We start from the raw sequence: 25,062 nt of genomic DNA, 5'->3' as shown, positions 1-25,062 counted from the left end.
GTGGGAGAGGTATAAAACACATGGACACTGCTAGGACTTGCAGGAAAGAAGTCGGAATTTCAAAAAAGTGGATCTGGGGTGAATTAACAGGGGTAGAAAGGATCAAGGTTTTGGATGGCGGAAGACAAGAGATGGTGGTAAACAGCTGTTTTAAAGACCTGGAGGGAGGAGTGGGATTGAAGAGAGTGTGGGAGTTTGTTCCAGAGGTGGGAGAAAAGAGGAATGAAAGAGTGAAGGTGAATAGAGAGTCTTCATTTTGGCAGTTTAACCAGAAGAGGGTTGCTGGCAGATCTTTTGTGTCCTGCAGGAATATTTGGGGGACAGAGATAGCTACTCCATTGACTGAGATCCGGGTCGGGTTATTGACAGATTGTGTCAGTCCCAAAGAGTCGCAGAAGTCTTTTGCTGAGGTGCCATGGCTGATGAGAGAGGTACCCACACTCAGCCTGCTGGCATGATGACAGTTGAAGTCGCCACATATGGGGAAGAGAGAGTTAGGATCAGTGGATAGAAGTTGGTCCATGTTGTCAGACAGAGAAATGTAAATGGAGTCATCGCTGTTTGGAGGACCGTACAAAACACATGAACAAAAGTTGGGAGCGGAGAGGAAGCCGTAGCCAGAGGTACTCCTGGGGGGGTGGGAGGGGTGGGTTGGAGAGAGGGCAGTGCAAGAAGAGTCAGGAAGAGAGTTTTGATAAAGATAGCCACCCCACCACCAGGACGAGGCTTAGGTCTATCATACCAGAGGAGGGAGTAACCAGGAAGAGATATTAAGGAATCAGGGACATCTTTAAGGAGGAAAGTTTCTGTTAAGCAGATTACCTCTGGTTTGTCAGAAGCAACCTGTATGGAGAGATCAATCAGGTTTGAGCGAAGAACATGGGTGAAACCCCGCGAGGGGGGCAGAGGTCCCACCAGATCCACGTGAACGTGGTCGAACCGACGTTCCGGCACCGTAAACAGGGCCAAGGGGGCCTGGGTCTGTTGGTGCACCTTTGCGAGCTGGCACGCGAGGCACGTCCTGGTCCAGCCGCGGACGGCCTTCCGGAGGCCATGCCAGACACACTTGTCGGCGACCAACCTCTGGGAGGCCTTCGTGCCCGGGTGGGACAGGCCGTGGATGGCGTCAAAAACCTGGCGCTGCCAGCCTGCGGGCACGATGGGGCGAGGCCGCCCGAGGGAGACGTCGCAAACGAGGGCCGTGCCCGTGCCGTCGAAGGGCACCTCGGTGACGCGGAGGCCCGTAACGGCGGTCCGCAGGGCCTGGACCCCGGGGTCGGCGGCCTGGTCTGCCGCCATCCGGGCATAGTCGATGCCAAGGTGGACTGCGTGGGCGACGGCCCGGGAAAGGCAATCGGCCACCGGGTTGTCCTTTCCCGCGACGTGCCGGATGTCCGTCGTGTACTCGGACACGGCCGCGAGGTGACGCTGTTGCCGGGCCGACCACGGCTCGGCGACCTTGCCCATCGCGAAAACCAGCGGCTTGTGGTCGACGAAGGCCGTGAACGCACGGCCCTCGAGCAGATGGCGGAAGTGCCTGACCGCCAGGTGAAGCCCAAGCAACTCGCGGTCGAAGGTACTGTAACGGCGTTCGGGCGGGCGAAGCTGCCGGTTGAAGAACGCCAGCGGTTGCCAGGCACCACGCACCCATTGCTCGTACACCTCGCCCACCGCGTAGTCCGAGGCGTCGGAGGTGAGGGCGATCGGTGCATCGGGCGCCGGGTGTGCGAGCATGGTGGCGTTGGCCAAGGCGAGCTTCGTGCCCGAGAACGCCGCGTCCATCTGCTCGGTCCAGGTAACGTCACCTTTGCCCGGCTTCCCTCGAAGGGCCTCGTGTAAGGGGCGCAGGAGCTGGGCGATGCGGGGCAGGAACCGATGGTAAAAGTTTACCATGCCCAGGAACTCCTGGAGCCCCTTGATCGTGCGGGGGTGCGGAAACCCCTTCACCGCCTCCACCTTGGCCGGTAGGGGGACGGCCTCGTGCCTGGTGACGCGGTGCCCCAAAAAGTCGATGCCGGTGACGCCGCACCGGCACTTGGCGGGGTTAACGATGAGGCCATACTGGCCCAGGCGTTCGAAGAGCGTGCGGAGGTGATGAAGGTGCTCTTCGCGGGACGCGCTGGTGACGAGGATGTCGTCCAGGTAGACGTACAAAAAATCCAAGCCGCGCAAGACGCTGTCCATTAGGCGCTGGAACGCCTGAGCCACATTTTTCAAACCGAAGGGCATCCGAAGAAATTCGAAAAGCCCGAATGGCGTGATGACAGCCGTCTTCGGGATGTCCTCCGGCCTGACAGGGACCTGATGGTAGCCACGTACGAGGTCCACCTTTGAAAAGAAGGACATCCCCGCCAACCGGGCGGAGAAGTTCTGTATGTGGGGGACGGGGTAGCGGTCGGGGGTGGTGGCGTCGTTGAGGCGCCGGTAGTCCCCGCACGGTCGCCATCCCCCGCCAGGCTTGGGCACGATGTGGAGCAGGGACGCCCACGCGCTCTCGGAGCGCCGCACGATGCCGAGCCGCTCCAGCGTAGCGAACTCCGCTTTAGCTACGGCGAGCTTCGTCGGCTCGAGGCGGCGTGCCCGGGCGTAGACCGGTGGCCCGGCGGTGGGGATGTGGTGTTCCACCCCGTGTTTGACGGCCCCCGCCGAGAATGTGGGCCGCGTGAGGGCCGGGAAACCCGCGAGGAGGCGGGTGAATTCGTTCGCTGCCGGAAGCGTACAGATGAACCTGGCCGGAACCGAACCGCTCAGCAAGCCGCTCAGCGAGCCTCTCGATGAGCCGCTCTGTGAGCTGCTCAACGAGCCGGGCAGCGCGCACGCGAGCGAGCTGAACGTCTCAGCCTGGACAAGCCTTCTGCACTTTACATCCACCAGTAATCCATTTGCACATAAGAAGTCCGCGCCGAGCAGTGCCATGGGCACGTCGGCCGTAACGAACGACCAATGGAAAACCTGCCCTCCGAACCGCAAAGAGAGACAGCGTTTTCTGTACGTGCATATAGACGTACCATTGGCCGCAAGCAGCACGGGACCTCGGCCCGCGGTTTGCTTGTCGGACGTACCGGCAGGAACGACACTCACCTGCGCTCCCGTGTCGCACAGGTAACGGCGCCCGGACAAGGTGTCCGTTATGTACAGGAGGCTGTTTGAATTGCCGACGCTCAAAGCCGCCACCGAGCGTCGGCTCGCCCATTTCCTGACCTGCCGAATGAGCACGGCGGGCGACACTGCCGAGCCTCGTGGCCGAACTTGGCGTGGAAGAAACACCAGGTGGGCGGCTGCGGCGGCGGAGGCCGCAGTTTTCTTCGCGGCAGCGGTGGTGGTGGGTGGGGCGTGGCGGCGGACACGAGGTGCGGTGCATCAGGGAAAGCCTCGGGAGCCTCGGCGACCGCGCCAAGACTCGCCTGCGTGTCCAAAGCCGCGTAGTACTTGTCGGCCTCGGCAGCGAGCGCCCGGGGTTCCGTTAAGGCGGAACCGGCCAACGCGAGGCGTACCCGTGCCGGCAGCTGGCGTCGAAATAACGCCCGGAATAGGGCGTTCGGGGTTTCGTCGCCCATGAGCGCCAGCATATGATCCATACGGACCGACGGTCGCGTGTCCCCGAGGTCGGGGAGGTCCAAAAGGCGATCGGCCCGTGCGTCCACCGTAAGGCCGAACGTGGCGAGGAGGAGACTCTTGATCGCCTCGTACCTGTCGTCGGCCGGTGGGGTCCTCAGGACCGACATGACGTGGGCGGCCGTGCTGGCCCCGAGGGAGGCGACCACGTGGCAGTAACGTGTCTCGTCCGCCGTGATGCCTCGAAGCCTGAACTGGGCTTCGGCCTGCAGGAACCAGATCTCCGCCTGAGCTTCCCAGAACTCGGGGAGCTTCATTGCTACTGCGTTGGTTGCCATGTCGGGTGGTCAGCGACAGCTGACCAGAACGTCGGAGGGTCACCAATTAAAGCGCGGTGCTACGTGCGCTCCTTGCTTACCAAGAAGGAAGCGGACAACGCGGGTAAAACAAAAGAGTCTTTATTGACAAGAGGTCACTGTAGCACTGGCGCGCTCCGGGCTGCGCGCCCGGTATATATCCTGAGGCCATGCCTACCCCTCGGCGTGGCCGCCGCCCACTTGGTGCGCGGAATGATGTCACCACGCCAGTGAGCTTCCGTGTCCGCCACAATATGAAACTAATGGTTACTAAATGCTGTCCACCCTATCATGTGACCAGATCCACATCTCTGATTGGTGGATGTTTGTGAGGGACATACAATCAGACAGACAGAAGAACGCTGTTCTACACGGCATTACCCTACAGGATATGCTGTAAAAACACTAAAAATGAATAACACTAGGTTTTCCATGTTGTTAAAGATGAAGTTGCCTTGGTCTCATCCTGATTTCATCCTGCATTATATCTCTCTAGGACATTATTTTGGGGACATGTTAATTGATATTGCTGTAACAACCTAACCCTCCCTGATTGTTCTTCTACTCTCCCAGAGGGCAAGACGACGACGGAAGCTTGCCAACGCCTGATCCTACCATTGAGGACAATGCCAGGGGTCCAGAAGCCTGTGGCATGATGGCCATTCCCGGTGGGCCGTTTGCTGGCTGTCATGGTGCTTTGCCACCCGACGACCTTGTCGATGCCTGCGCATTTGACGTAGCCACGTACGGTGGTGCAGACGATGTCCTGTGCGATGCTTTGTCTGCATACGAAGAGATGTGCCTGTCTCAGGGGCTCAGCATTGCAAGTTGGCGTGGGACAGGATTCTGCCGTATGTAATATACAGCTCATCTCACGCAAACTCGAATTCGCATTTCTGCAACTAAATTGGTAAACACGAAAGACAACATCGTGCTCAAAATGTAGTGCAACCACCAATCCACAACCACTGAATAAACCTTAAAATTTATATTGGCAAATAAGTTATCCAAACCACCTGTTACTGTAATGGTTTCATCTACAGGGTGCACTTTTTCCATTGCACTATTAAGAGCCATCTTGTTAACTTGGTGATGATCGGATAACTGTTGTCCTGGCAATGCCACACTCAAAATATTTTCATATCCCTATTGTTATCTTTTCTCTTTCCATGTGGTCAAGTTTGTATGTACTACACATACATGTGAAGTGTAGTAGCATGAAGTCATCAAGTGTAATTGTTTTTTGTAGTTACCTCTGCCAGCGAAGGTTTATGTTTTTTCACTCCTGTCTGTTTGTCTGTCTGTCTGTATGTCAGTCGCCTACAGGTCACAATTCTCAACCGATCTTCACGAAACTTCACCAAATGGCAGAGTTGGTCATAAGCAAGAAGCCTATTGTTTTTGGAGTCAAAAGGTCAATAGGTCAACATAGGCCAAAGGTCACTAACTTTGTCAAATCTCTAAAATCCTCAATTTTCATTCGATTGACTTGAAATTTGAAGAGGACTTGCATATATTGTCACTGAATTCAACCCCCAACTATTTTGAGGTCAACATAGGCCAAAGGTCACCAACTTTGCCAAATTTCCAAAATCCTCAATTTTCATTCGATTGACTTGAAATTTTAAGAGGATTTGCATATCTGGTCACTGAATTCAACCACCAAGTATTTTTGAGGTCAACACAGGCCAAAAGGTCAACATAGGCCACATTTCTAAAATCCTCAATTTTTATCCAATTAACTTGAAATTTGAAGAGGATTTGCATATCTGCTCACTGAATTCAACCACCAAGTATTTTTGAGGTCAACATAGGTCAAAAGGTCAACATAGGCCACATTTCTAAAATCCTCAATTTTCATCCGATTAACTTGAAATTTAAAGAGGATTTGCATATCTGGTAACTGAATTCAACCACCAAGTATATTTGAGGTAAGCATAGGCCAAAAGGTTAACATAGGCCAGATTTCTAAAATCCTCAATTTTCATCCGATTAACTTGAAATTTAAAGAGGATTTGCAAATCTGGTAACTGAATTGAACCCCCAAGTATTTTTGAGGTAAACATAGGCCAAAAGGTCAACATAGGCCAGATTTCTAAAATCCTCAATTTTCATCCGATTGACCTGAAATTTTAAAAGGATTTGCATACATTGCAAAAAATAATGATGACGTCATCGGTCACGTGGTTCGGCCGCCATATTTGTTTTAACACAAAAGCCTTTAAAAACCACTGAAAATACATCCGGGCGAGGGTTTGCAATCTCTGATTGCTCTTTCTTGTTTAAACTTGCATTAATCTGAGTCTCATAGTGAAGCGTGTGCATAAATCACATGAAGAATAAATAGATTAGCAAATACCAATGTCAAATATCAATGACCATCACTCAATGGTGAAGAATCACTTTGAAAATTATACAAGCTGGATTCGGATCCTGATCTTCACTAAATTTGAAACGATCCTTCCTTGTCACACACACAACCTCTCTTCCAAATTTCGTCCGAATCCGTCCACAACTTTTTGAGACATCTTGTTCACAAACAGAAAAACAAACAGACAGGGGTGAAAACATAACCTCCATCCACCTTCGGTGGAGAAGATAATGACGGCAGGATGATTGACCACAGGCTACACTTCAACTTACTTTTGGCTACACTTAGGCTACACTTTGCCTGGTGTTGGCTTAGCGGTTAGGGTGCCGGCTTGGGATCCTAGGATCCTGGGTTCAAATCCCGGTCGATCGCTGAATTAACGCCAGGGGGGTTGACTCAGCCTGTCATCCTTCCGAGGTCGGCAAATTGAGTACCAGCTTGCTGGTAATTCCCTGTGTGTCGCAAGAGGCGAGTAACAGGGTTGGTGGCAGGAAGGGCATCCGACCATAAAACATTGCTTCAAAAAGGGGACCAAGGTGCCCAAAAAAGGCCAACCCCTGCTCTGCAGGGAAAAATGGCCTCTAAAGGTGGTCTACACTTCAACTTACTTTTGTTGTCATTTAATTTTGCCAAGCTTTAAACAATATGAATAATGAGATGTACATAAAATGATATTGATCTTGACAGTTGATTATGTTTTTATGCAGCTCACACCTGCCCAGAAAACAGTGTATTCAAGTCCTGCACCTCGCCATGCCAGGCATCCTGCGGCCCAACCCTGTCAAGTGTCGCCTGCCAGGAGCACTGCTTGCCTGGCTGTGATTGCAACACTGGCTTTGTGTGGAATGGAGACACGTGTGTGCCTTCGTCATCCTGTGGATGCACTCGTGGTAGCCAGTACTACCAGGTGAGAGGTCGCAAGGGAACAAACAGTTAAATACGAGTGACAAAGTCTGTGCAAATATTGAATGGATGATTAATCAACAAGATATCATGTATAGTTCAAAAATGCTTAAGGAGTCCACGATAGAACATCTGGTTGGGTTGCAGGTTCAAGCTGCAAATGACACGTCGGTTTTTGGTTGTGCTTCAGGACATCTTGAAGCACCTCTCAATTCGAAACTGATTGTCATTCAAACAACTGAACACGAGGAGTGCCAAGTCACCAACTTATAATTTAATAGTATTTGGCCAAATAAAAATTCGAAAGAAAAATCGATCAAGCATAAAAGGGTGTGTACATATACTTAGAGTGCAAGGCCAAATGACCAGTCGTGCATAGTCATTTAGCAAACAAGAGGCCAAGGGCAAGCATACACATGTATATGATGCTGAGGCCCAGATGTCTGTTCAACGTAATGGTTAAACCCTCTTATGGTTAAACTGCCAAAATCTAGGCTCTCTGCTCACCTTCACTCTTTCATTCCCCTTTTCTCCCGCTTCTGGAACAAACTCCCCCACTCCCTTCAATCCCACTCCTCAATCCAGGTCTTTAAAACAGCTGTTCACCACCATCTCTTATCTTCCCCCATTCTGAAACCTTGATCTTTTCTACCCCCGCTAATTCACCCCAGATCCACTTTTTTGAAATTCCGACTTCTTTCCTGCAAGTCCGAGCAGTGTCCATGTGTTTTATACCTCTCCCACCCCACCCCCCGCCCCCTTCCCACGCCTCCTCCTCCCAAGCCCTCTCCCTCCCACAGATCTCCCAATGTCCCGATGCTCTCAGATGTTGTACTTGTGTGCTTCCCTCGCTCCCCCCATCTTGTCTTCCGCTCCCTTTATCTTATGTTTTATGTGTCCGTTTGATTTTTTTTTGTGTGATTAATGTTAGCTCTTACATGAGCCTCGATCTTGTATACAAAAAAAAAAAAACTGCCAAAGATGATATCAATGCAAGCCAAAAGGCAAGCATCTCAGATGGTCTTTACATCCATGGTCAAAAGATAGGGAAAATGTTCCAGAAAATAGGAATAAACTTCATAACTCTCGAAATAACTTCTCCAACACGTGAGTCAGCCAGACGATCGACACAAATTGTACACATGACCATTGTATGAACTCTGGGTTGTAGTGTACCCGGCGTCAACCACTCACACGGACCTTTCCTGTGATCCTGATCAGGTCGGAGACTCCTTCCTCAGTGAAAACTGTGGACAACGTTGTGAATGCAATTCCAATGGAATGATCACATGCTCGGCCGTGCCATGCGATTTGTATTACAACGAATGCAAACCAGATGACAACGCCATGCTGGCATGCCTGCCCAAACAAAGTGAGTCAAATCAATAATCATTAACTTCACCTTCACAATATTAGCTAAAATCCTGTACATTTATACATCATCCTTCTCTTAAAACTCAGAGTTTTTTATGCCGCTGCCCCCAAAAGTGGCCGGAGGCATTATGTTTTCTGGTTGTCCGTCCATCTGTCCGTCCGGGCTAAACCTCGTTTATATATCCGATTGAGACAAAACTTTCAGGGTAGGAGCGACACCCATGCAGAATGTTGTTATGATATTTGTGTCGTCATAGGGCACGTGGTATGGCAGCCCTCTTGGATTAAAAGCAAATAATTAAAATTTTATTTCTCAGAAACCGCTGAATGGAAAAATTTGAAACTTGGAACATTTTCAAGTACTCCCAATGGGGAACAAAAGCATGATAATGATGACATCATAGGTGAAGTGGTATACCAGCCAAAAATGTTAATTTTTTTTAAATGCCTTCTCTGAAACAGCTTCACCGATCGATGTGAAACCTGTCATGGCTGGTGAAAATGTGATTCTTGAAAACAGCTGAAGGGATTTAACTCAAACTTGTTTATTTTTCGGAGAGTGAACGAGGGCATCTACCCGTTATGGGACTATGCAGAGGCATATTGGCGACACAGTCGCATTGCTCTAGTTCACATTTATTTGGATTGAACCCATAAAACGCGTTGGGCCACGATCATGGCCGAGACGTATATGCAGATGATTTTCAACTGACGTCAACCCCCAAAACGAATCATGATCCTTCTTAGAATGTATAATTCCCGAATAACTTGTGAAAGCTTGCTTCTAATTGGCGGAGAAAAGCCGATGACTAAAAAGCATCTCTGGCCTACTAACCAGTAAATCCAGCATTTTATGGGTTAAATTGTGCAATCGTTGTCTGTGTTAACTCATGATCCACAACCGCCCAAAGCCTTTCTTGCTCCCACCAACATGGCTGTACCTTGTTCCACCAACTGAACTTTACGATCATGCTGGTTTTCCCCAGTGGAATGTGGTGCTTGGGGTGATCCTCATTTCAGGATGTGGGATGGCAGAAATTTCAACTTCCAGGGTACACATACCTATGTGATGACGCAGGTGATGATTTTGGATTCTTTATTCAATTGAATTCTTCATGTACTGTGGTTTCTGAAATGCTGATTCATGATGTCCTTACACCTCCACCAGGAATAAACAATGAACAATAAAAGAGTTGTAACATGTCACACACTAAATACACTATTTTATCCAAGGTCTTCATGCAGTAAGGATAAGGATGTGGGATTATGGGGTTATTCACTTGCAACTGTTCAATTGATTCCTTAATTATATTTCACTTACCTGCTGTATACCTTGCACCTAATGCTGATGTGGATAGGACACCAGGTGTGACACTACACCATTCTTTATTCAGATGACGTGCACGTATTGTGGTGGATTGGTGCTCTGTTGCTCGTGGCTCTCAACAAGCAATCCACAGCATCCGTTCCATATCATATATCATATATATCCATATCATATCATAGACATATATCTGTCGTTGTCATTCTTTCTCACTGCAGCCTTGCAATAATGGCACTTGGCGAGTGCTTCTCACAAACGAAAACAGGTACAACAACCATCGAGTCTCGTATGCGAAGGAGGTCACAATGGAGGTGTATGGACATACCGTGTCTCTCGTCAAATCTTGCAAATTCATGGTGAGTCTTGCTGCCAAACCTTTCTCCTTCTATCTCCATACCTTCTCTCATACACACTTTCGTAGCCATCCTAAATCTCCTTTGGTTGCTTTTGTGGTGATTATCTCCACATTTTCTTGTGTGGCTGTCACAGTGATGGAGCTGCAACCACTGCCACCCTCGGTTGAAATGTGCCACAGCATAACGGTCCTGATATTATTAGTTTCTGAAAGAATATCTTGGTTTCTAATCGATGATTATCTCTTTTTCCACAGTGGGATGGGAATATGGTAAACATCCCTTTTTCTTGGTCAAACGGCAGCCATCGTATTTCGGTGAAACAATGGGGCACATATCACCACGCGGAGACAGACTTTGGCCTTGAAATGATGTTTAATCGACATCAACAAGTCCGCATCCGTTTACCATCCACATATAAAGACACCATATGCGGTTTGTGTGGAGACATGGACAAGAATCGCAGGAATGACTTTGAAAGACCTGACGGATCTTCAACAAAGGACCCTGTAGACTTTGGCAACAGCTGGAAGGTTGAAGACGAGCAAGGGTAAGTCTGGTGTAAAAAGAACAACGAGAAAATAGATAATTTATGTGAATGCATCGATGGATATGCCTTCACTAACATTTGATGTCAATCCACTGTTATGTTTGATATCAACCCATTAAAGTTAATGTGAAAATTAAAGGTCACATGAGGGAGAGAGGGAAATATACTTTTTTCCAACAAAGAAATTGAATGTTGGATCATTTTGCTCAATTAATAAATGAAAAAGTAGATTTTTTGTGCGCTATTTGTTAAATCAGGTTCTCTTTATCTATTATTAGGACTTAGATGAAGATCTGATCACATTTAGGTCAAGTTTATCACATTTAGGATCACATTGAGGATGGGATCCTGAAACGGGTGCCATAATGGTTGATCTTTGAATTGCTGCAGAGTGGTGGCAACAATGCGATGAATGGAAAAGTCCATCTCATTCAGTAGATCCTGAAGCTGTGGTTCATCCAGCGGATGACGTGAAAGTGCATCCATAAGCGAGTGTTCCACAATTTTCTACCAGGTGATGGTGAAGTTATACCGTGTCAGTTTTTATACAATGCACTGGAGGCGAGTGTTCTTGATGGCATCCAATGCATATCGGTTGAGGGTAGGCACCAGAGGCCTTTGGTCCATCAAGAGATCAAATGACGAATATCCCATGAGGTACTGCTCACATTTAGACAGGGCATGGCCTAGGCCACAGCCAATGCTTCCAGTTAGATCGTAGCACACTTGGATTCCATATCAGAAATGTGACGTGACCTACACTGAACCGGTCTAAAACAATCACCGTGTTGCTGCAAACAAGCAAAACCAAGGCCGTATAGCCGTGATGCATCCATTTGAAGCATTGTGGGTAACTTTGGATCAAAATGGGTCATGATCGGTGGTGACATGAGAATATTCTTGACGTCGTTGAATGCCTTGTTGCGATCAGCAGTCAGCACTCGAAGACAGATTCTTTCTGGAGCAGTCCATGTAGTGGTTCCAATGTAATGCAGAGTCGAGGCTCGCGGACGAGGTACAACGTAGAACGCATGAGGACGCAATAGAACGAACCAAACAGCAGGAGGAGAGGGGAAAGCACACAACAGTGGGGTTGAGGGACAAATAGAGTCCTTGAAGATAATGGTATCCAACTGATTAGATGCCTCCACAATGACAAAACCTCCACAAAAGGCCATTGGCCTAGCTTTGATTTTGTTTCCAGGCACCATTTGGCACCTATTCCAAGTTGTCCCGATGAGATGGAGGTGGGCCCTCTCCTTAATGTCCTTTTCTGTGACATAGGCACTCTGGCTGGTCAACGTGGACCTCGTACTAATAGAATATCAACACGAATGGAAACAAAAGACATTGGCCATTTGTTTTGATGTGACTTTGCCAGAATGTTTCAGCTCAAAGAGTGCAAACTCAGAAACATATCAGAACTAGAACGTCACTCGGTAGAGCGCATACCTCCGCCAGGCTGAACAGTTTGTTTTGCATCCCACTGATAGGCCGGTTCTGGATTCAGACCTGAATCAAAATCGAATCGGCTTGTTCTTGTCACCTAACCAACTCATCCACCAAGTTTATTCATAACTCGTTCATAACTTTTTTTTAAATATCATGTTATATATCGCTTTTTGCCCGATCTCTCAAAGGTGAAGAATCATTTAATAAATTATTAATTATCGTATCCGAATCCATATTCATATCGTCACCAACATGGAATCGATTTGTCCGTCTTACACACCCAACCTGTCTTTCAGGTTTCGTCCAAATCCGTCCACAACTTTTTGAGATATCCTCCTATGTATCATTTTTGGCCCTATCTCTCGATGGTGAAGAATCATTTTAAAAATTCTCTGATCCGGATCCGGGTCGAATCTTCACCAAAATTGACTCAATTCTTCCTTGTCACATGCGCAACATCTCTGCCAAATTTCGTCCGAATCCGTCCACAACCTTTTGAGATTTCTTGTTCACAGTCAGACAGGGGTGAAAACATAACCTCCATCCACCTTCGGTGGCAGAGGTAACCAGTTGAGGGCATATGAAACGGAATTATTTTGCCCTTAAACAGAATTGAAAAAATGTCAATATTTTTACGAGTATCTTCATAAGGAAAATTCTTTCAATTGGCAACATGTGGGATTGAGGTGCAGTAATCACACAGCTTTCAAACAATTCTCCTTTCATATTGCATCATAGAGTTGCCACTTCATTCATAAAAACATTGCCTCAAACAGGGAACCATGAGCTCATGGGGCCCGCAAGGCCAACCCCCGCTCTAGCGGGGAAAATGGCCTTTAAAACGATCATTCATTCATTCATTTCAGTTGCCACCTGCTCAAAGCAACGGTAAAGATGACTTTGATGACGTTTCTGAAAAGCCAACCTTGTTTTGACTTGAAACTTCTACCTTTGCACAGAGGAAATGACGACGGCGGAGCTACAATCCCAGATCCTGACGATGTGGAGGAGGCTGAGAAAGGAGACAATTGTGGGAAAATGCTCGACACAACCGGTCCTTTTGAACAATGTATCTCTAAAATGGACCCAGAGCCAATGGTGAAAGACTGTGCCTTCGACATGGCCATGCGGAACATGTCTCGCGAAGCACTGTGCGATTCCCTGACGGTTTACCACGACGCCTGTGTGGCCGATGGTGTGAAGATGCCACGATGGCGGAAAGACGACTTCTGCCGTGAGTCTTCAATATATTTCCATGACAATTTTACTTCTTGTCAATTCATTTCCTTATATTTATTTATTACATTATGTCTGAAGGACAATTTGGACAAATCATCCCTTCTTCTTAACCTGTCTTGTATTCATTTTTCTTGTGGTCCCATCCTTCATGTAAGATGAGCAAAATCAATACTATGTGTATATGTCTACTTGAACACCATATCGATACATAGTTGGACTGAGTTCCACCGACAATCCAAAAGTTCTGAATTGTAAATATTTAATGCTAGTACTGATTAAAGCTTTGGGATCTGAAGTGTTAAATAAAAACAACTCTTTTGGATGACTGTCCATGGCAATGCACTGTGGACCTCTCTCTGGGTGTGTCTGTCCTTCCCTGTCGCTCATATTCTCTCTCTCTTTTCAGCTATCCAGTGCCCAAGCTTCAGCTCATACAGTAATTGCGTCCCAACTGTCCCTCCTTCCTGCATAAACAAACAACCTGCTGCTGGTCCCTCTTCTTCCCTCTGCCTGGAGGGCTGTGTGTGTGATTGTGGCTACGTCTTGGATGGAGAAGATTGTGTCCCAGTGGAATCGTGTGGCTGTACTTACCAAAATCACTATTACATGGTACGTAGACTCACAGGAAACCAATACTTTCCAGGAAGACTTCCAATACCAATTGACGCACAAAACTCACAAAAACATTCCTCATCATGCAAAATATATAATTTGTTGTATGCTTATTTCCAACGTTCGATGGTCGATGTTGTTCTCATTCAAAATATTTTGATTTGATTTCAGACAACAGTGCTTTGTGTGCTAATTGTGGCAATGTCTTTGTTCGCAGCTTGGAGAATCCTTCTTGCAGAATTCTTGCAATATGTGGTGCGAGTGCACACTTGCAGGAGTTCAGTGCAAGAATTACACGTGTGCACAAGGCACCGTCTGCAAAACGATTGGAGGAATTTCTAAGTGCAGAAATCTCAGAGGTGCTTACAGAAGGAAGGGGAGATGAGTATACAAGAGGGAGTTCTACTGACGAAATAACTACAGATTGATTATAAGGGGGGGCCCCTGAGCTACGTTTTGCTAGGTTTTGGCTAAGCTAAGTTTTGGAAACATATACAGAACAAGCAAGCAGGCTCACATATATATATATATATATATATATGTATATTTATTATTATTTATTTATTTCTTGGTATTTCTATGCATATATGTTTTACCACTGCAGAACAATAGCACTTTGGATGTTCAGTTCTCCCATTTTAGGTAAGTTTCATTTTAGGCATGTTACATTACAGTGCCTTCAGAAAGTATTCACACCCCTTGACTTTTTCACATTTTGTTATGTTACAGCCGGAATTTAAAATGGATTAAATCGAGATTTTTTTCGTCACTGATCCACACATAATACCCCATATAATAACAGAGTGGAATTTTTTAAATGGAAATTTTTACAAAATAAAAAGGGTAATTCTCAATTCTCGAGTGTTCTAAAGGGTCATTCTAATGGGTGCTAAAGGGTAATTATAGAGGGTTTCATTTGTTTCTAGGCTTTGCCTGTTTCATATTTAAAATTCCAAACTGAACCGCTTCCTTCAGACACAGGTGCGGCTTTTCTTTTTGAGATCTATCGAGCCAGCGGTCTAGCCAAAACACCACACAAATAAACGGATGAGCAATTTGTATAACTAGGGCATGCCCGTACGTGGGTGCCCGTTCCTTGCCAAAAAAAAAAAAAAAAACGCTACCCGTACGCTCTACCCCGCCCGTACGCCCGTAAACAAAAAAAACAACGCTCTTCGCTTCCGCCCTTCGCTCTGACTGAATTGGGAGAAATAATGCGCATAAGAAATCGAGAAATTATTATTTTCTCCGGAAGAAATCGAATTACGAACCGTAATGGCGCACGCGCTCGGCTCGGCTCGTTCTGTGATTGGCTGCCGGAAGTGAAGTCTTCACTGTCCGGAAGGTCGCAAATCGCAGTTACGATGAATCGCAAATTAGTTTTAATTAGTTTTAAAACATAGTTTAACGCCAACATAGTTTGCCAACGTGAAATAAATGAATACGCTCTCAAATGTGCCGTCCGAGGCAGAGTCTGTTCGCCACGTTCGGCACACGTGATAGCTCGCTGCTCTCTGATTGGTTGAATCGTTTTTTGGACATAGCTCGGTAACTACTTGTCCGATTAATTTCAAACCTTGAAAAGGCACATCCTCGGGTCCCCAGCAATATACCTGGCAAGTTTAAAGTATATCGGACCCGTGGTTGTCGAGAAACAGCGGTCACATACATACATACATACATACATACATACATACATACATACATACACACAGAGATTACTGGAATTATAGATAGATAAATGAAGGTTTTTGCACGTAATTAGTCAAAGTTGTCAAGGCTGAGTGTGAAGATACAGAAGTTAGCTCCATTCTCAGAAGTTAGCTCCATTCTACTGTATTAAGATAACATCTAGATGATCTTTTTTTCTGTAAGAAGCCTTATTTTAAACTTAATCTCGATAAACCTATCGTCTCGTTTGTTTCCTGTGCAGAATGCAAGCCAATGAAATATTCGTACAGCCCCAAAGACTTCAACGGGGATATGATCATCTGGTCAATTACCTTCAACAATAATGTAAGCCAAGGATTTGCATCTGCTACTGCAATGAGATGACTGTGGGCACAGGTCCACACCTGTACAATGCAGAGCTTTCTGCCCCCTCCAACCCCATACTCCACTTAGTTACAAAAAAGTCAAAGTTTTGGTAAAGTGCTGTTGTAATCCATTACGTTACTCACTTGGATTAGCAAGATTCAATATAATGAGTGATCTGTATAACACCGCATTCATAGGTAACGTTTTTCACACTGCCAACACCTTTTATCATCTGCATTTGTGAGGTATTTTTTAATCATTCTGAAACATATTTAAAATCATATTCTCCTCCATTTGAAATTCTCCCAATTTCATTCAATCGAAAATCATCTCTCTTGCTCGACTTGAGGGGACCAAAACTCGACTCGACTCGACTCGAGGGGACCAAAAAACAACAACAACCACGGTTCCCGAAAAAGGCCAACCCCCGCTTTGCGGGGATAAATGGCCTCAAAGGTGGTTTTTTTTTTTTTTTTGCTCGACTTGATGTTTGCATTTATCCGTCAACCGTTTATCTGAAAAATTTCTACCATTTTCATCCGATGATGATGGATTAAGGATGGTCAATTTGAGACAGCACCAACATGTTGGTGGAGGACTCAGTGCATGATCTCAAGATGGTAATGGACTACAAAGAGAAGCATAATGAGCATTATGCCAGAGAAAACAATAACCTCGAGTGGTGCATTGTCATAGCTCAAGCAAAACCAAGCCAGCACATGTAAACCACACTACAATCATCCCCCAATGTTTAGGACAATCCATCCTATAGGAATGAAGACCTGAGGCACAATGTCAAGTGGTCTGGGCTAAGAAACAATTTGATCTGGCTTGTGTAAGGTGTTGGAGCAGAGCCTCAGAAGTAGCAGACAGGATGTTCAGAGTGTAAATAATGTATGATATTCCTGTGTCATGCATGGACAGATTTGGTGAAGTTAGAGGGCAGTGGGCAGAGCTGAAAGGTGAGGGCAGAGGGGAGTGTGAGATTGTGTCCATCAAGGATGGGAGACAAGTTATTGAACGAAAAAGGGAGACGATTCAGCGTCTGAGGTTTATTTAGCGAGCTGGATTGAAGATGTTGGTGCAGGATTATTTGAGACCAACATTGTCTGTGTTGAGATAAGTGGAGAGAAAGCAGGTGTTTTGGAGAGATTGAAAAGAATAGGGGGGGGGGGGACATCTACAAGAACAGAGATAACTTCACCGATGCATTGTTATAAAAGGTTTGAAGTTGGATTGTTGACATGTTCAGAGAGAAATTAAAGAAACAACTGCGGAAGAACAATTCAGTTGGACATGGAGAATGTGATGAATGAAAGACGAGACTTGAGAAGGCAAGCAAAAAACCCTCTTAAAACCTCCCTCACAAAGCCTGGCAACATGGCCCGACCTTCTTGAATCAGTTCATTGTAGATTTAGCTGATTTTATCACTCATTTGGTAACTTGCGACGAAGCAGGAATTAACTACCGGACATTGAACAATCATGGAATCTGCTCAATCGAAACGCAAAGGATCAACGACTCCCAATGAATCTCACACTCAATGCTAGGCCGGCAAGGCCTCAATTTGATGACTCAATCTTTCTGTGCTTCCCCCTCCTCCCCCCACCCCACGGGTTTCTGCAGGACGCACAAGGTCTGCCACCAATCCCCCTTCTCGTGAAACTCCCAGCATCCAGAATCATTGCTCACATATACTCATTTGTTCCTCTTTTCTCCCACCTGAGGAATCAACTTCCCACATTCTCTTCAATCTCGTTTTTCCGGACAGTTTTTCAGCACTAACTCAGATCATCCCCCATCCAAAACCATGATGTTTTCTACCCTCGTTAACCTTCCCCAAGCCCACCTCTTTGCAGCTTTCCTGTTTTCCTTCCTGAGAGTTTGCCTCTGTATCCATCTTGTCCACCTCCCCTAGTCCTCATTCTTCCCCACATCCCATCTCTTCAAAGTCTTTCTCTGTTTTGTCCCTCAGTCCCGCTGTTGTGTGTTTGTTGTGTTGCATTCTGATCTGTTCTATGTTCCAGCTCCTCCACGAGCCTCGACTCTGTATTTTTAATTTCAAAGTCCCAGTAAGAAGGATGGACAAGGTGTGCATTCGAAGAGTAGGACAGCATGATGGTTGATAAATCAAAGTGTACATTTGACACTGTTGTTGCATTTTTCTTATGGCTGTGTTTCCCTCACTCAAACTTACAAATACTTCTTCATTACTAATCACTTCAATCAAAGAGTCAAGTCAAGAAAACAAAGCAATTTCAGTGACTGTACCTTCTTCACTTTTACCCTCCCCATCCTTAGCTTCGTCCCAACTCCATGTCAGGATTTATCCGTTTTTGGGAAACTCGCTCATCCCGTTTCATTACCAAAGTCGCTGCATCCTCAACAGACATCCAAGGTGACCTCGTGACCCTTGCCTTCAGTCTTCCCCGACGTGCCTTGCCTAGTGGACAACAAGTTCACATCACCGTGGATGACAGCGTGGTCGAGTCTATGAGTGGACTCACCTGTAAGGGATACAACTTCACAGACGAGCCATTCATCATTCCACGAGCAGCCTACGGTATGCTCGCCATTGCACTAACAACTACAATGACATTCCTGGGGCAATGTTGCTGGAACCAAATGTCGAGATTGCAGATAAACAAAAGATGCACAATATGTGATTCAAAAAAGATGGCGGTTTGATTCTCATTTTTAGCTCACCTGGAACGAAGTTCAGGGGAGTTTATGTGATGGTGCATCGTCAGTCCATCCGTCAGTCTGTCTGTCCGTCCATCAGTCTGTCAGTCCGTCCGTTCGTCAGTCTGTCAGTCCATCCATAAACACTTGAAACTTCTTCTCCGAAACTGCTGATGGGATTGCGACCAAATTTGGCACAAATTATATTTGTTGTATTGTGACTAAAGTTTGTTCACGGCATTTTTAAAAATCGCCGTTTAAGGGGGTTTACCGGGGTCAAAGTGGGTTCAGGTTTGACCCCCCAAAATAGATATTTACTTTCTTTCCTGAAACTACACACTCTATTTCGATGAAACTTAACCACAACATTCACCACCCGTGCTGTACCAAAGTTTGTTCACGGCATGAAAAAAAATCTGCCCCTTTGAGGTCTATGGGGGGGGGGGGGGTTGCCCCCTAAAATAGGTATTTGCTTTCTTCTCAGAAACTACACACACAATTTTGATGAGACTTCACCGCAATCTTCATCACCCATGATGTACCAATGTTCGTTCAAGGCATAAGAAAAATTGTGGTCTGAGGAGGTATACGGGGTTGGGGGAGGGCGGGGGTTGGGGGTTGCCCCCCAAAATAAGTATTTTTTTGTTTGTTTGTTTAAAGTCTTATGATTATGTTAGTATGATTCGACTTGCTGCCCCGTCTTCTAGCAACCATTGAAATTGGTTTAAAATAACTTTGGTCAAGTCAGTGCAGTATCCTGTTTATTCCACCAGGCGTACATCAGGGGTATTGCCCTTATGTTTATTTTCCTTCAAAAGAATCACCGTACCATTGAATACTCAAAAGAGTTTGACGACCGCCGTGGTGTTGTGCAAGACACACATTGCATAAACTTAATAAATTAATTATTATAATACACACCACCATACACAGGGGACTTCCCAGTAATAACTGGAGTTGTCTGTGAAGTAAACTTACACACGAAGCAAAAAATATGGTTCTGGACTTTACACAGTGGAAAATGTTTTTAGGATACGTGGTCAAACCCAATATTCTCCTCTCACCAACCCAGCTCCACATCCTCTTTCCCTATCCGTCATTTTTGCTGAAGGATTCACATTGGAAGATGTCCTGTTTCCCACATTAAAGATTCTCAACTCCATGACATAAACATTTGTGCATCTTGACTTACAGCCGCAAGCTTGTCGCCCGAGGTTCACCCCTTAACCCCCTCTCATTGCAGCCGAATGCCATGCCAGTGGTGATCCGCATTTCAAAAACTTTCAAAATTTCCACTTCACGTCCATGGGCATCGGAACGAGGCTTTTGGCCGCACACTGCCCGACCGGACAACCACGTACATGGGAGGTGTTCATACACATCGATCGTGAACCCAATCCCTTTGTCTCATCCACCACCCGAGCCGACATCATAGTTTACGGCAAGAACATCAGTTTCATCCATGGAAAGGGCACTGAGGTACTGATGGGATTCTACCCTGGGTAGATACTCATTTACATTAACTACATTAATTATTACAGTTATTTTTTCCTCCATTTTCTCATCTCCTAAGCATCCTCATCAATGTTGGAAATGTTACTTGGATTTCTCCCTTTCAGGTTGATGGAGTTTTTGTTCAGCTGCCATATTATGACCCAAGTGGGGACTTCCACATCTTGTATGAAAATTTTCCTGTTTCTGTGCTGCACACCAAGAACTATTTCACCGTCAAATACAACGGTACCTGACACTCACAACTCAATATCCTCACTATAGTACCATCTTACCGGAGCGGATCACTTAAACTCACACTTGAACCCATAAATCCAACAATAGAGCTCAGGAAAACCCTAAATCCATCCAAAATTGAAGTGTGGGACAGGAAGGAATGTTAGGAATGAATTAACATCCCCACACCCCAACCTGACTTCACCCTGCAGCCTAATCTCATGTACTCTCGTTCTCCCCAGGTTGGCGCCGCTTGCAGGTGGAGCTGGAGAGCGAGGAACTTTATTCTGGAGAGATGTGCGGACTATGTGGGAGTTACGACGGAACTGAAGGAGGAAACACTCGACTTCCAGACGGCTCTGTCGCTCCCGACCTAAACACCTTCTTTCAGGCCTGGGATCCCAGCCCAGTCCTAATACTGTAGGCCCAACAATTTCCCATGTTTGGTTAGCTTAACAATAGGTAAACTGGGTACCTTTGTGAGTGATCTTTGACGTTTCACAATATACATAATCATCCCTGAACATGTAATCAGATCAATCGATTCCATACTGAGTAGAATGTTCAACACTCACATTCCATCATTCATGGGTTTCTTCATCAGTTCACTTTTCTGACGCATTCATGTTTCACTTTCTCTTGTTCAATTCTGATTGTAGGCCTAATTGAATAATTAATTAATTTTAATTAATTCATTGATTGTACTGTTGATTGATGTTGATTGATTGTACTCAGGCTAACACCCGCTCTAGTGGGGAAAAATAGCCTTAAAACGATCATTCGATCGATCATTCATTCATTCATTCATTCATTGTACTGTGTGGTGTTTAATCTTCATTTTGTGAAACGTTAAAAACATTGTGCTCTCGGGTTTTACTTGTGCATATATTGTCGGTTTTGTGTTTGGAACGTGTTTATCTTTTATGGTTTGGACAAGTAACGAAAAAATAAACTGGTTCATATTGCTCCATGAAGTGTTTCTGGTTACCTGTGCATGGAACAACCGTCGCAGTTGCACCTGTCCTGTCCGCTGGGTCCTTCTTGTCTTCGTCTTGTACACTTATGAGTCCGACCATTAATTTATCGGCCACAGATCCGTCCAACAAACATGTGACGACCATCTCACCCTCCGGCCTCAGGCACCGAGCAGTCCTAGTTCCGCCATTTTGACGACCTCTGAACCCACCTTGTCCAAGTTCCCCCACCTTTAACCTTTCACGGCGTCACCATCACCAAACACGATACATTTTCTTTCATTTGAAAATAGAACATTCAAAATGTGATTTGTACTTTGCTTTCTGATAAAACAGCGAAATCTTCTAAGGGCGGATTCGTTCCTGTGGTTGGAATCTGTCATTAAGTCGCCACTGGATGAGTCCGAGTGGTGCGGTCATGGCTACACACCTGTGAGGGAAACGTGAAGAGAAATCCATGGGATATCTAAGCCTCGTGTTGGCTTAATGGTTAAGGTGGTTGGCTTAAGATGTTAGGGCCTTGTGGTTGAGCACTGGTCGTGGCGTAAAATCAAAGGGAGACGCAAAGCGCTCGACTCTTTATATTTTAATTACTAGTAAAAGGCATCCACATCCATCCTTGACCATGTTGTGGAATGTCGGCCAAGGCCCTCTTTAGGTTTTCTTCCTTCGCGGTGGGCCGAGGCTCTCTTTTGGTTTCTCACATTTGCACCACTAGCAACGGTACCCGCCCTATGGGCGGGGCTTCAATTGGGAAGCCCAAATGAAAAGACAAAATATCAGCAATTGAAGGCTTTTTTTATTTTAAACGATTCATATAAACATCCGTTGAATCATATCACACGCAAATCATCAAAATCTAAACAGTACATGGCGCCCATTTTGAACAAAAGATTGAATTCTGCAAAACGGAAGCGGCCTTTACAGGTCTTTCTCAGTCGCACGTTTATGTGTGAAGAGTGCGCATCGAATCTGTAACACGGAAGCGGCCGCTACACCTGTTTCTCAGTCGCTTTGCACACGCTGCCATGTTACTTCGGAGCCACACGTTTATATCGGAAGAGTTCGTCAGGAGTCGATCTACTCTCTCCTGGTACGTAGAATTTCAACAAAAGCCACATCACTGTTCATATCGGTAAATATTATTCCCTCGTGTTTGGAAAAACTGGAAAATTGGAAAAATTGGAAAATTGGGAAAAAATTGGAAAAACAATACAGCCTATTTTACTCCAAGGGGTCACAGGAATACCCACCCAAAATATCGTTGCGATCGGTTCAGCCGTTTTTGCGGTACCTTCGAACGGACAGACGGACATTTGGTGAATTATAGTAAGATTTATTTTATAATTTATATTATTATAATTTATATTATATATAATTAGGTTTTATATATATATATATATATATATATATTTATATATTTATATATATATATATATATATATATATATATATATATAATTAATTATATATATATTATATATATTATATTAATTATATATTATAAATAATTTATATTATTTATATTATATATATAATTATAATTTATATTATTTCATTAGAAGGGATCGTTTCTCTGTATGCAGCTTTAATATGGGGACTGAAAACACGTTTCTTGGCTTCTACTGGACGAAATCGGCTGCAAATTTCAGAAGTAAATGCTTTGTACGTTGAGGTAATATGTTCCAAATTTCAGCAACATCCGTTTCCACATCCTTGAGTTTTATTAAGAAAACTCTCAAATTAATGTTTGTGTCTGTCCGTCTGTCCGCCCAAAATGTGTTGGCACTCATATAAAAATGAAAAGGCATTGAAGCTAGCTGAAAACTGGCTGAAAGCTAGGAATATACATCGACCAATACATCTAATTAATGGCTTTCAAAACAAATTCCACCTAAGTGCCATAGTTTTTGTTTTAAAATTATATATAAATAAACATATATAAAATATTTTTATTTACATATACTAGGGCATGCCCGTACTATATATATATCTAAAATTATATCCCCCCCCCTCTATTTACATGAAATGGTTTGGTCCAAAGCGAACGGCTTGCGAGTACGGTGACAATCCCCCCCCCTCTATTTACATGAAATGGTTTGGTCCAAAGCGAACGGCTTGCGAGTACGGTGTTTTTTATCGGACCCGTGGAATTATAGATAGTAGTTTTAATTAGTTTTAAAACATAGTTTAACGGCAACATAGTTTTCCAACGTGAAATAAATGAATACGCTCTCAAATGTGCCGTCCGAGGCAGAGTGTGTTCGCCACGTTCGGCACACGCGATAGCTCGCTGCTCTCTGATTGGTTGAATCGTTTTTTGGACATAGCTCGGTAAGTAATTGTCCGATTAATATGAAACCTTGAAAAGGCACATCCTCGGGTCCCCAGCAATATACCTGGCAAGTTTAAAGTATATCGGACCCGTGGTTGTCGAGAAACAGCGGTCACAGACAAACAAACAAACAAACAAACACACATACAGAGATTACTGGAATTATAGATAGATATATATATATATTGTTGCGGTTTTGAGTTTTGTATAATAAAGGTTAATTGTCATTGTCACATTGTCATGGGGACCGCAAGGCTAACCCCCGCTCTTGCAGGGAAAATGGCCTTAAAATGCCTGTTGTTGTTGTATAATAAAGGTTAAATTTCCCCCTCATAGTTAGTCACACAAACAACATGTAGCCTCGCGATAGTGCCGTTATTTCTTAGTATTTGTGAGCATAGTCCTTTTTCTGTGTTAGTTCTGCGTTGAGTAGAGTAAGGAGAATAGGTCCTTCTCGTACTTCCATTGCCTTATCCTGCCTCCATTGCCTCATGCCTCTTTATGCTGCCTTTGGCTTTTTGGCGCGAATTAACACGAGGCCGGCCTGGAGGGTCGGGTCGGGACAGAATGAGGGCGGCAAAGAAGCTGACGGTAAGCGCGAGCCGCCAATCAGGGCTCAGAGGGTGTGGCAGCAGCACTGCGTCACAGGGCATGGTTGGAAGGTTCGAGAAGGTTCAGGGAGTGTCGATATAACCCGTCGCGCAAAGCCCCCACCAGCAATTGAGGTACGAGGACTGAGTTGGCATTGAGTGAGAAGTGGAAGGAGCGCGGTCAGCAGTAAAGGACTTTGAAAGATACGGGATCGGCGAAAGACGCGCATGAACCAGGATACGCACTCGTATGAAAGTGACGCTCGGTTGAGCTTGAAGCCGAGCTGTTATAGTGCATTGAGTTACGCGAGTGATGGCGCGCTGGTTGCAAAACGCGCTGTGGAACCGCCAGCCGCGCTGAGAGATGCGTACTTTGCCTTCCTGCCTCATCGGCTGCCTTTTGTTCGAGGGACGTACTACGAGGATCCTTCCACCGCTTGCTGGCCATCTTCGCGGGACGTGCTGGGACCGAGGAGAGCCGGGCGGGGCCGTTCCTGGATGACCAAGTCGGCGCGTTTGGCCTGAACATCATCCTGGCTGCAATTTCCTGTGTGAGTGTGAACGGGCCCGAGTCTGGGCTTAAGGATAAGACTGATTAAGTTCTGCTCTGTGTCTCTGCTTCTACC

General features: G+C 45.6%; 1 protein-coding gene across 1 annotated transcript in view; it reads left to right on the top strand.

Annotated features, from left to right (window-relative positions):
* Window positions 1-21,505, top strand: part of LOC137439583 (IgGFc-binding protein-like) — a 74,988-nt gene extending 53,483 nt beyond the window's left edge. Inside the window, exons 20-33 of the mRNA XM_068135476.2 lie at window positions 4,485-4,762; window positions 6,990-7,189; window positions 8,407-8,557; window positions 9,546-9,637; window positions 10,102-10,239; window positions 10,494-10,786; window positions 13,198-13,472; window positions 13,884-14,086; window positions 14,307-14,448; window positions 16,023-16,105; window positions 18,429-18,690; window positions 20,053-20,288; window positions 20,429-20,549; window positions 20,780-21,505. Coding sequence (XP_067991577.2) covers window positions 4,485-4,762; window positions 6,990-7,189; window positions 8,407-8,557; window positions 9,546-9,637; window positions 10,102-10,239; window positions 10,494-10,786; window positions 13,198-13,472; window positions 13,884-14,086; window positions 14,307-14,448; window positions 16,023-16,105; window positions 18,429-18,690; window positions 20,053-20,288; window positions 20,429-20,549; window positions 20,780-20,961 — 2,656 coding nt within the window. The 3' untranslated portion in view covers window positions 20,962-21,505. The remainder of the gene's footprint in view (window positions 1-4,484; window positions 4,763-6,989; window positions 7,190-8,406; window positions 8,558-9,545; window positions 9,638-10,101; window positions 10,240-10,493; window positions 10,787-13,197; window positions 13,473-13,883; window positions 14,087-14,306; window positions 14,449-16,022; window positions 16,106-18,428; window positions 18,691-20,052; window positions 20,289-20,428; window positions 20,550-20,779) is intronic.
* The last annotated feature ends 3,557 nt before the right edge of the window (window positions 21,506-25,062 follow it).

This window comes from Myxine glutinosa, chromosome 14, assembly GCF_964187855.1.
Source record: "Myxine glutinosa chromosome 14, kmMyxGlut1.1, whole genome shotgun sequence".
Classification (NCBI taxonomy): domain Eukaryota; kingdom Metazoa; phylum Chordata; class Myxini; order Myxiniformes; family Myxinidae; genus Myxine; species Myxine glutinosa.
Note: the sequence above shows the minus strand (reverse complement) of the source record. Positions and strands in the feature narration are given on the sequence as shown.